General features: G+C 39.3%; 1 protein-coding gene across 1 annotated transcript in view; it reads right to left on the reverse strand.

Moving 5' to 3' along the window:
* Window positions 1–15,308, reverse strand: part of dysf (dysferlin, limb girdle muscular dystrophy 2B (autosomal recessive)) — a 104,712-nt gene that overhangs the window by 56,976 nt on the left and 32,428 nt on the right. Inside the window, exons 31-42 of the mRNA XM_062445408.1 lie at window positions 14,319–14,492; window positions 13,997–14,081; window positions 13,820–13,897; window positions 9,404–9,585; window positions 9,143–9,283; window positions 8,343–8,372; window positions 8,159–8,194; window positions 7,710–7,751; window positions 7,171–7,272; window positions 6,374–6,535; window positions 590–758; window positions 408–478 (exon numbers count right to left, since the gene is read on the reverse strand). Coding sequence (XP_062301392.1) covers window positions 408–478; window positions 590–758; window positions 6,374–6,535; window positions 7,171–7,272; window positions 7,710–7,751; window positions 8,159–8,194; window positions 8,343–8,372; window positions 9,143–9,283; window positions 9,404–9,585; window positions 13,820–13,897; window positions 13,997–14,081; window positions 14,319–14,492 — 1,272 coding nt within the window. The remainder of the gene's footprint in view (window positions 1–407; window positions 479–589; window positions 759–6,373; window positions 6,536–7,170; window positions 7,273–7,709; window positions 7,752–8,158; window positions 8,195–8,342; window positions 8,373–9,142; window positions 9,284–9,403; window positions 9,586–13,819; window positions 13,898–13,996; window positions 14,082–14,318; window positions 14,493–15,308) is intronic.

A 15,308-nucleotide genomic window follows, 5' to 3' on the forward strand; every position in this document is an offset into this window, starting at 1 on the left:
AAACACACATGTTGTAGTTTATTTTGACTTCAACCCCACATTCACCATCCTGTTGTATTAATCAAATGTGTATTAATCCGCCACTGAAAATAGTCCCCAACAAATGCACTCTTTATTCCTATTTGACTAATGTTTGCTAAATTTGTGAACTATTTCAAGAGCTTTTTAACTTCAGCAACAATGAGTTCAGGGCTGAGAGCTACAGACAGGGAAAGGAAGTCATAAAATATTGACAGATGGACTAACACATAGTTGATTTTGGGCTTTTCGTGGAACACTGATATTAAGAAAAGTTACATTCAACCTAAATTTCTCCATTTATGGTAATTACACTTATTATTTAGAAATAATGTGGAAATGTTCACACTGATCATCTTAAACCAACTAACAGGAAAGATAGTTTTTACCTGGTCAGATATGAGCGGCTCATGGTCGTCGATGTCAATCAGAACATCTCCGCTGAAGTGCGGCAAATCACCTAAAAACACACACACACACACACACAAAGCAGAGAGATGTTTTGTTTTTTTAATCATTAATTATAAATCTGGCTTTCTGCTGCAGATCAATCCATCTCTCCGTGTCGTACCTCTCCCTTCCTCCACCTCCACATCCCCTCCTTCGTCCTGCAGGCTGCACCGGAACTCCTCCAGCGAGCGGATGGTGCACTGACCGACCACGGGCTTCCTCCCGAACTGACGGTTGTCGATGACTTTGATTATGATTGGTGGCATGTAGAGCTCCTCACAGGGAAGTCTCTGCAGAAAGAGGGAGAGGAGAAAAGAAAAAAGAAAGAATATTAAAGAAAGAAAGAAACAGAACAGAAAAAGACACAAGGTGAGTAAAAAAAAGTCCCAATAAGCAGCTGAACTGAGCTCCCTGATTCTTAATTGGTTATGCTACCTGCCTGCCTGAAGCTGATTGGCTATGGCTGCCGACTGTGTGAAGCTGATTGGTCACGCCTTAGTGATCGTCCAATCAGGGACTAATTACACCTTTGCTGCTAACCCCCTCCCATCTAAAAGGAAGAAATGACCGAACCCATCGACGAAGACATTTAAATCTTTGTTTGGGGAATCGGAGCAGAAACTTCGCTTTGAACTGAGATCTGAGTTCAGCATTTTAAATAAATGTCTACATGTAAAAGTGACACCATGTGCATCAACATTTACTTTAAATGCCTGAAATAGTTAGTCTCTTCTTTTCCACCTTGTGCCAATTTGAGAAAGAATGCACCATGAAACTACTGACTGTCATCAAATGTCACCATACCTTGTGTTCACACTTCAAAAAAAAAGTGTGTGCCAGTGCCAAGATCCACCTCAGTTGCTTTAAATTTGCATTTTTCTAATCCAGCAATATATTCATGCAGTTTCACTTCTTTTTCATGCAAACTTCATCAAATATGTTGTGTTTCACTCATTACACAAATCCAGTGTAATGGGCGGCATCTTCCTATCTATCAGGCTCTTTAAAATGTTGAGCAAATTGTCAATAACATAGTAGGTTTTATTGTATTATTTCAAAATAAAAGCAGAGCTAAGCTGCATAATTACAGTATTTGGAGAAAGGAGGAAAAAGTGAGTTTATGGTGTCAGTTTAGCATCATCAGCTCCATTTAAAGCTATTTTTTGAATTGAAAATGAATTACAGTAATTTACAGTAATTACAGTGTCGAGGATCACTTACTAACTTTGATGCAATTACTTGAAATGGTTAAAGGGTAATCAGTAGCTATACTTATGTTATCATGGGTCGTGTTAAACGTAGAGCTGTGCAAGCATTAAAAAGATTCAATGTGTGCGCCTAGTTAGCGATACGAGAAGATTCGGCTACAAATAGGCAACAGACGCAGCCATAAACCAGGAAATAACCTCTCAGATGCTGCATGTGTGCTTCAAGACCTCAGCTTTGTAATCATCTGTCAATGTAAGTAATCTTCTGTACTACTTTGGCAATGTAGATGTCTGACGATAAAAGATAACGCGGGTAGAGTTGCAGAGATCAGATGTGACTCTCTTCCTTCAAATCTACATAAAAACTTTGACTAGTACTGCAAAAACTATCATTATTAGTACCGTGCATGTTTTTCTGACTGTAAAACCTTCTACCATGCGACCCCTCTGAGGCGGTCTCCGCAGTGCTGCAGCATGTCCAATATGTCATTTTCACCTCCAGTAACTGCCAGTCACTTGTACATCTTATATTTCATACATCTCAGCTTGTGTGTAGCGGTGGCTGGCTCGGTTAAAATTAGAAAAAAAAGCCTCAGAGCATAAGCAGCGGACCATCACTTGAAATCTCTCGTTGCTGCTGATAAGAAACAGAAAAACAAGTGTCAGCCTCCGTGCAGCGTTTGTATGCGGATTGGGTTTTTTTTTTTTTTGTCGAGAACCTCTCTGTCATAACAACACATTAATGTGATCGGCTTGACTTCACTTAACCTTTCTGGCTTTTATAAAGAGAGCTGAGATGTTGCAAAAAAAAAAAAAAAAAATGCACGACAAAGCTCGAGAGATGAACCACAGGAGCGGATTTCAAAGCGAATTCATGCAACCAGCCTCAATTTTCAACTTTTCAAGACTTTACAGCAGCTACATTTAAAAAAAAGAAAAAAAAAAAGACATGAATGCTCTCATGTAGCCAAGCGGGATCAAGGAAGAAAAAGAGTTGTAATCCGTTTGACCTCTCGGGGTTTTAGAAAAAGGCTTAAGTGGAGCTGATGATGCTAAACTCACACAATAAACTTCGAGAGCTAACATTAGGTGGTTAGACGCTTCAAAGAGTTGCATTTAAGGAAACTATGCACATGACATTTTCTTATGCCCCCGTGGCATACAAAAACAATTACTCAGTCAGCTTAAGACTTTAATATTGTTAACATTAAATGCTTGGACTTGTTTCAGGAGCTGAATTTGAGGGAAAAATATGTGCATATTTCCACAGTCCGGTTGAGGCTTGTCAGACTTTTGCGGTGGTCAACACAAGACCTTAATCTTGTTAGCATTAAACTGCCGCAGCCAGAGTAAGGATCTGTATTTTAAAGGAAAAATATGTGAACGTTTCCATACTCCAGTTAAAGCTGTCATAATAAAACACTGAGGTGATCAACTTCAGACCTTAATATTATTAACATTAAACTCTCCGAGCCAATTCTGGAGCCGCTGTTTGGAAAAAATGTGAGTAACATTTCCATATTTCAGTTTAGGTTTTCATTAGAAAACACTTTGGTGGAATTTAATGGCACCGATGTAAATTCAGTGGAAATGAAGTCTCGGAGGACAGCGTTATAATATTTGAATAATAAACAGTGACCTTTCTTTCAGTGTTATGATTGGGCTGATTAAAATAAATGACTGAAACAAAGAAGCTCTCTGTATGATAACCACTAACTAATTAGTGCATTCAGCTTTAGATTCATCTTCATTAAAAGCAGCTTCAAGGTTTTTGGGAAGCATGTGTGCACCATTCTTTCTACCAAACCAGGACGGAGTTAAAGGGGATAATTAGTGATGCAGGATAATATCTGCATGTTATTGGTATCAGCTGATAAAAGGCTTTGATATGAAATATCTGCATCAGCCTGAAATAACCATTTCTGCTATTATTAAAATGCTGATTCGCCACTTTTTCCTCCTGCCTTCCCTGTGCAGTCCGTGGAGGAGCTGCTATGTTCGTCTGCACAGATAGGAAACACCTCGGCTGACAGGATGTACCACTCTGATTGAAAAGTACTTGTTTCTTTTAATAGTATTAGGTGCATTACCGCCACCTTCCGCTTCGGAGTGTGGACCAGAGATTAACCCTTTCATGCATTAATTATGATAACCTCAATCATGAGTGTTTTTATTTCTTTTCAGGCATGACCGAAAATATTTGTTTTGCTTTTTTTTTCTTCATCAAATTACATCATAATAACATAAATCAACTATCAACCAAAAAATAGCTATTGCAGATGAAGCGGTAGTGTATGGGATGATGCACTAGTGTCCACTGTGGTGGCTGAAGTGCAACTACGCCATTAAAATCCATCATCATCCATCATCATCCATATATAAGAAAACAGCTTTTGAATAGCTGTCCACTGTAGTGACCATTATGCATGAAAGGGTTAAATCCTATTCATTAATCCTGTCTGTCTAATAAACTCAACGGAAACTCTACTGCTCAACCCACTTGGTAGGTTCATTAAAGTATTTCCTAAGTTCTTCTGTCACATATTGTCTTTCTTGATCAAACTTAAAACAATCTATGATGGCATGCATAATTGTCAAAGTACCAATAAATATCAGCAAATGACTAAAATGAGATAGAGAATATCGGCATATTGGATATCAGCAAAAAAAGAAATCCAATCTTGTGCATCCCTAGGCAATATCTGATAATATTTTACCTCAAATTACTTATTTGTGCACTTGGTGTACTTATTTACCTCCCTGAATTTAGCCATTTCTACCTTCATCTCACTTATTTTGCTACCTTAAATAAAGATTTGTGCCTTCATATTGCTGAAAAAAAACGTAACATAAAAAGGCTTTGAGACGTGGTTGAAAGCTCTGTGAACAGAATCAAAGCAGCTTGCTCCCCATGCTATGTTACGAACGGCAGCAATACGCCAAGAAACAAACTGAATGATTGGGGTGTTATTACAGACTTAACATTTAGGAAGGCAGAAATTATGAGACTGAGGGAAATAAATAATAATAATAATAAGCATGTAAACTTGTAATTTAAGGACATAAGTCACGATTTAAAAAGGAAGGATTTATCAAAAATGTTTTCCCATGGCTTTTGCAGATTTCTGCTGACGTATAGCGCAGAAAGTATTCATTAGGAATCAGACTTGTTGACTCTGACTATCACCAATAACTTATTGATTGATTAAGTGGTGAGCGGACAGCTAAACTTCAAAAAAGATCTGATTCCCAGACTCCAAAAGTCATGTCAGCTTATGATTCTGGGATATATTTTTGCCCGATGATGTCTCTGACCACAAAATAAATTAACTAGTTAAGAGAAATACCAAATGTCTTATTGTTTATTTGCTGTGACAATAAAAGCAAATAAACACTTTTACTGCGTGCATACTGAAGCTGGATGAAGGCAACAGAAGAAAGCAGCTGTTCTTGCGGTAACTACTTTGCATGAAGTAAACTTTGATCTATTCCCTCTAGAAAGAGTTGCAACAGCTTTAGCCTTTCGGGTGCCACGTAAAATTGCAGTCTTAATCGTAGCAGCCTGCGGTTTGAACTGCACTAGAAGTAAAGAAGGCATTAAGAGGGCATCACCGCGGCGGCCGAATGGGGCCAAAAAGTAGTTCATATCAACTCCCTGAACTTGGAAATCCAAGACTATTCAACAATGAAGGTGGATGAGAGTCAGAGTGAAGTTTCTGCTACGTGTTCTCTTATTTTGTAAGTCTTTAAAACATTAGATTCTAGGTTTCAGGGTCAATAGTAGGGATGGGAATCGAGAACCGGTTCCAAATATTCCAATCCATCTGGATCGTTTGCTTCGGAGCTTATCAGTTCTTCTTATCGATGCCCGAGACGGAAAAGGTGAAACTCATATGTGAAGACAGTGCAGCTTCCAGACTGTGTACAGCACGACACACTAAAGTTATCTTCAGGAATCTTATAATTCATCCTCAAATAATGACTAAAAAATTACCTTTGTCAGATGAATGTGAAGTATATAGTTAACTTTCTAACGTTAGCAAAGTGGAGCAGCAAACTCCAGCAGTAACAAACTAGATGAGACCAGCTGACCAACACACTAGTATTAAACAACTTAAACCAACTCTGAGGTGAAGAAAAGGACAAGAGAATAGAAAATAACTCGGTGCTCAAAACAACTGCGAGAGTGTTGGAAAAATCCAGTTTAAAAGCATCCAGTCAGCATTTGTACCACAATCAAAATCTCCACCCTGCATTTATCCTGCGTTAGTAATGTAAAGTATTCCTATATATAAGTCCTGCACTCTACATATTTACAACTCTGAACTGCATATAGATTGAAAAAAATGTCTCCTTGTGATGACACCGATCTGAAACTGTGGTAAAACATGCGACTGCTGCTGTAGTACAACTGCTTCTAACCTTACAGAAGATTTCTACTGTTTTTGGAAGAAAAGGAACAGTAGAGTCCAGTAGTTTCTGGTAGTTTTGCTCCACTGACATTATTGTGGCTCCACTGATGAAGATAAATGAGTGATGCGAACCACATCACAGCAGAACTCATTAGCCATGAAAGCAGCGGGCCTCTACCACTGATTACATCTGTGTAATGTGTGTGTGTGTGTGTGTGTGTGTGTGTGTGTGTGTGTGTGTGTGTGTGTGTGTGTGTACAGTACAGCGTGTCTTCATGTTCTCACCACATCAAGGATGAGCATGTTGACGTCAAAGTTGGGTTTCTTCTTCATGCTGCGGATGACGCAGCTCTGGACCATGGCGCCGCCACACTCCACCTGCAGGCTCGGAGAGGTAACGGTGGCCAGCTGGAAACTCTTCAGGTTACGAACGCCCCACGCTAAGATCTGCAGGTGAAGAGAGGAAGATAAGTATTGATATTATTGCTTCTTTTCTTTTTTCATAAATCAACCATCCTTTAATCTAATAATGTCATAAAATTATTCTTAAATAATGCCCAGTCATCTAATTGCTTGTTTTGTCAGATCAATATGGAAGATTGAAGACGCCTTCACAAAAAACAATGAATAATAATTAATATCCATTTTCATGTGTTTCCTTTTTAATTAAGTATGAATTTACTGTGTCATAATGATATTAAAACATAATAAAATAACAATTATTTATCTTTTTTTGTCTTTAATAACAGATTTTTTTCCCAATGCTACATTAAAATCGAATCAACACAACAAACAAAACAGTGACGAGGTGTATTGCATTTCATTTTTGTCCAGCAGAGGGCAGTATACACCCAGCAATAATAAATATAAAGCAATGTCGTTCATTTTCACGAGGTGGTGCATGGGATCATACTCTTTTTTGAGATGGAGACGCATCGCCCAAATGGAAAATAATCCACAAGCTAAAAACTATCCAGAGCTACTGTTGAAACATACAAGAGGTTATTGCTTTGGTGGAATATTCCTTTAACTTGAGAAGCAGTTACTATGAAAGTGCTGCAACCTTTCATATATCATAGTACCTCAATGGCGGTTCTCTGCAGAACAGGTTTGATGCCCTGAGGAACCACGAAGACGTTGGGCTCTCTCTGAGGGGGCGGATACGGGAGGTCCGACTCCTCCGGCTGCCAATAGGAAAGCAGGACAGTGACGAATCAGAGACATGTCATCAATAGGAGACGCAAGAATGAGATTAACAGGACGTCGAGTCATGCTGTTTGCAGCCAGGCGAGTTTTGTTTTTTCGAGGGAACAAAAAACAATGTAAGCAAATGTTAGATGACTTCATATTTAGTTTCAACATGTCGGATGAGTTTTAGAGTGTTAAAACTACATGATTATTACGTTCAAGACAAGAAAAAAACTGTCAAAGGGACAAAGGGAACTCATCAAAAAAGTACAGCATCTAAGTGTCAGTTGTATACAGTGTTGTATATATATATATATTATATATATATATAACACTGTATACAACTGACACTTAGATGCTGTTAATGGGATTTCGGGTTATGAAAGACTATGAAAATGACAATATGGCAAAAAAGTAAGTGTCCACATTGTACCCATTCCTGCAGGTTTTCAGAGAGGAATCCTGGAAGTATTAACTGAGGGAACAACACAGACGGGAGAAAAACAAACAAAAAAAGACAGAAAGCAGAGACATTTAAATGCTGTAGGAGTACCTCATTACTGTATATATAACATAATCTGCATATATTATGAGGGAAAACACAAAAATCACTGGAGAAATGCATTCATATCTTGATTCATTTAAAAGATAGATGTAGAAGTGTCTGGAAATATGTTTTTGTTACTTTACATTTCTCGATGATTTGTTGCCACCAGAGACAAATCAAATCCAGTTATGTTGTAAAGAGCAGAAGTGAACATAAAGCTGCTTCGACTGTTTGTGCTTCTGCTGTATAACGTTGCAGATAAACTCTCTCTTGTGTCATTTTAATCTAATTAATACTTGATATGAGGTTGAATGAAAGTGTGAGTGCAGCGTTACCTCATCTAGGACATTGGAGGAGGTCAAGATGTCTCCCTGTGTGTGTGAAACAGGAACAGAGAGGTTTGATTTTAACTGCTGAAAATGTACAATAACAAACAACAATAAAGAGAAATAAATCAAATAAAAAGGGTTGGACAGGAAAAGTGCAAAGGGAAAAAATGAAAGAAAAAGATAAACTGACCTCTTGACCTGGAATATGGTGAACTGCTGGCTGTAGGACACAAAATAGAGGAGTGAATTATTGTTATATATATCATTATTTCAATTATATCATGTTTTAAAGTCATTGGATTAAAAGGTCAGGCATCATACACCTCACATTAAAGCCAAATGTATCATATGAACACCAATTTATATTTTGTCATTCAGTGAACAAGTACAAATTCTCAAATAGCTGACTAGGCACAAATGCATAAGAAATATCTTAAATAGAAATAAAGAAATGTAACAATCAAAATGCTAACAAGGTTTCAAGGTTCCAGATGTTTCTTTATTACAGGGTCAGCAGACCGTGTGGAGCGCAGTAGGTTGGTTCCACCATCGCAAAACCATAAACCAGGCAGTGATAGTATGACCAGCACAAGAAGCATTTATACTGGCTGCCTTAAAAGGTAAGAATCAAAGCTTTGAAGTTTACACGAGACCGACACCCAGAAAGGAAATGGAGGGAGCAGAAAAAAAGGTGTGACGTGAGCTCGTTTAGGCTGGTTGAACTTCTGGATTCTCTGCAGAGGTTTCACAGTTAACGCTGGTGGTCCAACCAGGAAAGAGTTGAAGTAGCAGCGCTTGGACTCACTTATATCAATTTTCTCCACCTTGGATAAAGCATCCATATTCCTAAAACCCTCAAACACAACGTGCATTCTTTAAAATAAAAGTATAAAGGAGGAGGAAAAGGAGGACGACAGATATTTGAGGAAGACAAGCAGATTCAGAAAGTGGTGATGATGACGGTTTGGATGGAAGTTTTTAACCTCTGACCTTATCTCTGCGTATGAGCTCGAATGCGGCCAATAGCTCGCCGGCGTTCTTCTCCCCTTTGTGAATCGGGATCCACTCCAGACGAGGGGAAGAAATGAAGGAGGGCTGGCACGCACAGCGGCCCATGAACTCATCCGCACCCTGGACACACATTTAATCAAAAACATCCATTTGTCTGGCATGAAAGTTAGAAGTTAATAAAAAAAAAAAAAGAATAGGAAAGACACACAAAGTCTTTCCAAACAGACGTCAAACACTCACGTAGGTATCCTGGTCGTAAAACTCCACAACGACGTTGGGCGGACTGGCCGTCACCACCTCGGGGTCGCCGAAAATCTCCACCTCGTAGAAGATGAGCGTCTGGTCCCAGGTGGGATTGAGGCTGTTGCGCACCGTCACCGTCTTCTGGGACTGATGGAGGAAGGACACGATGGCGTAGGGGTCTGAAGAGAGTCAAAGAACAAAAGACAATGTTAATAAATATGAATGAATCCATCTGCTGCTCTAAAAATACTTGGTGTCTTGAGCGGATATATTAGAGAAACCAATGTGTTTTTGGTTTCTTTTAACCACACAAAAGATGAAATGATTACTAGATAACGACGATAATGATTAAAAATGATCAATCTAAGAAGTTAACCTTCGTGTCGTCCTCCCGGGTCAAATTGACCCTGTCTGTTTTGACTGTTCCTTCTTTTCTCCCTTCCTTCCTTCCTTCCGTCTGTCTTTCTTCCCTCCCTTCTTCTGTCTTTCTTTCTTTCCTCTCTTTCCTCCCTTCCTTCTGTCCTTCCTTCCTCCCTCCCTCCTTCTTTCCTTTCCTTCCTCTCTTCCTTATTTACTCCCTCCCTCCTTCTGTCTTTCTTTCCTTCCCCTAGCTTCCTTCCTTCCTTCCTTCCTTCCTTCCTTTTTTCCTTTCTCCCTCCCTCCTTCTCTCTTTCTTTCCTCCCTCCTTTCTTCCTTCCTTCCTTTCCTTCCTTCTTCCTTCCTCCTTTCCTTCCTTCCTCCCTCCCTCCCTCCTTTCCTTCCTTCTTCTTCCCTTCCTTCCTTCCTCCCTCTTTTCCTTCCTTCTTCCTCCCTCTTTTCCTTCCTTCTTCCTTCCTTCCTCCATCCCTTCCTTCCTTCTTCTCGTTTCCTCCTGCAAGTTACGATGCTTCTTAAGATCCTAAAAGTGTTCAGTAGACACTTCTTAATCTACGATCATTGCTACGATGCTTTTGGCAAACACCTCTTGAGTTTAAGAAGGTTCGTAAGATGAATTTTAGTCTTCAGATGCTTTTGGGAAACAAGGCCCAGAACTAAAAAGGCACCATTCTACCTTTTGCATGGTCAAATCTATTAACTATATATAGCATCATTCAGGCAAGAAATGCTTGAAAAAGTGCTTTAAATTCATAGAAATCAACTCAAATCAATTTTTTATCGGCTATTTATGATCTTCAATCTATGAAGTTCCTGTCCTACGATGTCACTAAAGGATGATGTTCGACTTGGAGCTGGGGAATGCATTTTTTTAATCAGGGTCCTCATAAGAATAGCAGTCCAAACTTATGTATGTGTGTCTAAACTATCCCGGCGTCCCACACGGTGACATCAGCAGCTTGGGAATGCCGAGCTCGAGATGGAGAGGGCTGGGAACGCCGCTCGGAGAAGTTTGTTATTCCAGGTCACAACCACTCTCCGACATGTTAACGCACACACACACACACACAGACACACACACACACACACACACACAGACACACACAAACACACACACAACTTAATGCATAAAAATACACACACACATATGTACAGTGACACACATACAGACTTAGTAGTTTGTTATTCCAGGCCGAGTAAAGAGTCTCTATGGAGCCGTTAGCATCAGAGTAAACAGAAGCTAAGTTGCATTTTCCCACCAGCCCTCAATTAACCTCGCAACACACACACACACACACACACACACACACACACACACACACACACACACACACACACACAGAGAGAGAGAGAGAGAGAGAGAAACTTACATAACCCCCCTGGGCTGTTTGTATTGCTGTTTATATGAGCTAATGGGCTTTTGGGAATGGACGGTAATTGAATGGGTCACCATGGGTGGTGTGTGTCTGTACAGTGTGTGTGTATGTGTGTGTGTGTGTGTGTGTGTGTGTGTGTGTGTGTGTGTGTGTGTGTGTGCGCGGAGGGGAAGCAGCAGTAGTCAGGGCCCCGGTGGGAGCCACAGGGATACATAAACACAATGAAGACTGAGAAGAGAAAGAGAGGGAGGGAAGGAGAAAGAAGGGAGGGGAAAGGGAGGGGGGGACAGAGAGATGGAGGAGAGAGAGAGAGAGAAGAATGGAAGAGGGATGGAGGAAAGAGAAGATGGGAGGAAAAAGAGAGATTTCTAGATGTGGGAATTTAGTACTAAGAATAAAGAGAAAGAAAAAGAGACAAAAAGATGGAAATGAAGAGATAGAAGGAAAGAAATAGATAGAAGGACAAAAGAGAAGAAAAAAAAAAAGACACAAATAGAAAGAAAGACAAGAATAGAAAGAAATACAGGACTACAGGAAGAAAGACAGAACGCGAAAAAAAATAAGGGAAAGGAAAGATGGGTGGAACATGGGAAAAAGAAAGGATGAAAGACAGTGAGAGAGAGAGAAGAATGAAGAAGGAGGAAAAAGGGAGAGAAAGAAGAGTGGAGGAAAAGACAGATTTATATATGTGGGAATTTAGCACAAAAATGAGACAAGACAAGAAAGACAGAAAGAATGAAAGAACCAGAAATATGGGACAGAAGAAAGAAAGAGATAAAAAGAGAGACAGACGGAAGGAAAGGAGGATGATTTGATGACAAAAAGAAAGAAACCAAGAAAGAGAAAGACACAGACAGACAAGCAGAAAGACAGAACGATTTATAGTAAAAAAAGAAAGAAAAAAGAAAGACAGAAAGAAAGAAAGAAAGAAAGAAAGAAAGAAAGAAAGAAAGAAAGAAAGAAAGAAAGAAGTAGACAGGTAGGTAGAAGTCAGTCTTTGATAGTTGACTCAGTCTTTAATCACGGCCGCCCAGACGCCGTCTAACACCAGATTTACACACAAGTGAAACCCATCCATCAACTCTACTCATCCGTTACACTGTGTGTGTGTGTGTGTGTGTGTGTGTGTGAGTGTGTGTGTGTGTGTGTGTGTGTGTGTGTGCTAACGAGGGCGAGAGTGACAGTGATTTATCATTTCAGTCTGCTCTCTCTCTCTCTCTCTCTCTCTTCCCTCTTTTTTTATACCAACCTCTCTCTCTCTCTCTCTCTCTTCCCTCTTTTTTTTATACCAACCTCTCTCTCTCTCTCCATCTGTATCTCCATCATCTATCATTTCTCTCTTTCTCCGTCTACTCATCCCCCTGTTTTCTTTCTCTCTTTTTCTTTTTAAAGCATCGTCTCTGTTTTTACATCTGAGTCTGCGGTGGGTTTCTGATTAACACACACACATAAACACAGTAGCCGTAGTTTCCGTGACCTCTTTATATGTGTCTCTTTCTTTCTTCTTCATCCCTCTCTTCTCTCCTCTTTCCCTCAGCAGAACAGAAGCTAATAATCAAATTAATAATAACAATAATGAGCTTTGTTACAGTTAAATCATTATTATTCTTAATGCTTTTTAATGGTTTAAATCTGGATATTAATCTCAGACCTGCTTTAGTAAAAGATTTAACCTTTGTGTCGTCCTCCCGGGTCAAATTGACCCCGTCTGTTTTGACTGTTCCTTCTTTTCTCCCTTCCTCCTTTCCTTCCTCCCTCAATCCCTCCTTCCTTCCTTCTTTCCTTCTTTCATCCGTCCCTCCTTCCTTCTTTCTTTCCTTCTTTAATCTGTCCTTCCTCCCTTCCTTCTTTCCTTTCCTCCCTCCCTCCTGTCATTCCTTCCTTCCCTCCTTCCTTCTTCCTCCCTTCCTTTCATCCTTCTTCCTTCTTTCCTCCCTTCCTTCCATCTTTCCTCCCTTCCTCATCCCTTCCTCCCTTCCTTCCTTGACTCGAGGACAACAGGAGGGTTAATGTGTTTAATATTAAAGCTCAATACTTTATTTTCAATAGAGAGCTAAAAGTTAAACTCCAAAAGTAGGAAAACTCTCATTTACCTTTATAATAACACAAAAAAAAAAGTTTCTCGCTTTTGCTTTCAGACACTTTAGGGAGTGATTTCAGACACAGCTTTAATCTTAAATACGATGTAATCAAACAAAATGTGTGTGACTTTCTGTTAATAATATAATATAACAGACACTAAATAATTCACTCAATAGTGAGCAGCAAATTAAGATTTCAGACACTAATGGTCATAATGTTGTGTCGTCACCATCAGCTGTAGAGTTGCGTGACGGTAAATTTCACCTCTTTAAAAATGTGTTTTGCATTGTGGAATTGTTAGCAGAAAGAAAGAGAAGAAAGTTTCATTGAGGGCATATATAGTGGATATATTTACACACTTTCAGAATTCAGACACTTAAAAATAAATGTAGTGTATTATACGAAATAGGGAGTGATTTTGGACACAGCTTTCATCTTGAACACTTCACTTTCTACCAAACAAGGGTGACATTAAGAGCTTAACTTTCACAATTGAGTCTTTCCGGCCACAAGATGGCACAATTTGACCAGCATCAATACTGATGTTTGACAGATGCATGATAAGAAAACATATCATTACCTGAGAAGCTGTCTTTGTCCATGGCCAGCAGGTCTCTGGCTTGGTAGAGGTAGCAGCGCAAGTGGTAGCGTGTGCCACCTATAAACACACACACACACACATCAATATACTGACAAAAAAAAGAAGTAAAAAAAGAAGAATAAAGTGGAGGAGATAAAGAAAAGCACGCTGTCTTACGTTCAAAGATGCAAGAAATCGTTGGTCGGTTGACTCCGAAAGTGGTTGTGACTGACTTGTCATCGCTCTTGTCCTCTATACTGCTCTGTGGGAGGAAGAGGAGGAAGAGGATTGTCAGAGAGGAAGAGAAAGAGGCAGAAAAAAAGAGGAAGATGACATTCAGAGTAAAAAGAATAGAAAACTCAGACTTGAAACTGATATAAAATACAATATCCATGCTCTTGTCTATATTTAATGCAGTTATTTGACTTTTTGTGCATTTGATAAATCCACAAATCGCAGCTTTTCTTCTTCAGTGTGACTAATCATGTAACTCTTGTACCAGAGAGCACTCCAGAGCAAAGATGGCCGCCGGTCCCGTCTTCTCCAGCGGCTCCATGCGGCACCTCCACCTGCGCCTCCTGAAGCTGTCCGTCTTCCTCGGCTTGAGGTGGAACTTCCAGCCGAACAGCGAGGCGTACTCCCAACCCTCCTTCTCCGTCTCATCTGGACGCTGCTGTGAATACACACACACATATTGATCCATATTAATCGATGAATTGATTAATTTCATTATTTATGAAGTTAACAAAGATATAAAGTCACACAATATGATGTAACTCAAGTTTAAAGTGACATGTTAGAACCCAAAAGCTGAAGTTTGTGTGTGTTTCAAGGCTTCTCTTTTGCTCATTTGTGCGACTAGACTGCCATCTAGTGGCTCATACAGGAAACTACTCACATAAAAGGATGGGATGCATGCAAAAAAAAAAATCCAGATTATTGGCTGTAAAGGAGAAAAAAGGCTGCATATATTCTCTCTTGATTTAATTCAGTGCAATAAAGCTCTATTGACATGTAAATGAAATAATACATTGAATAAACAAATAGGTATAAAGAATGAAATTACTCTGTATACCTATTTCTCACTTTATTAAAAAGTGAGAAATACTATTTGATTCAAAAAATAAAAAATTACATGTACTGTTTTTAAGACATAAAAAAGCTGTCTTTGTCTTTTTGGAAGTCTATTAAAAAAAGGAGCCTCTTCCTCCTCAGAAATCTTCCTCTTCATCAAACCTGGGATCTGACTTCAGCAGCATTATATTGAATCGATATCAAGCAGCAAATCCACAGACCAAATCTCAATCCTTTCATAACTTTGATCAAATCTGTTTTGGTTTAGGTTTCAACCACTATAAGTAACTTAAGACATATGAGTGATATCCTTGTTCATTGTCATTCAGTTCATCTTGTCTTGAGTCTTGAGTTCTTTGTATGAACTTGTTTTTATAAGCGTTTGTTCACTTTGAATCAATGCACAACTCACTAT

Source organism: Scomber scombrus, chromosome 23, assembly GCF_963691925.1.
Source record: "Scomber scombrus chromosome 23, fScoSco1.1, whole genome shotgun sequence".
Taxonomy (NCBI): domain Eukaryota; kingdom Metazoa; phylum Chordata; class Actinopteri; order Scombriformes; family Scombridae; genus Scomber; species Scomber scombrus.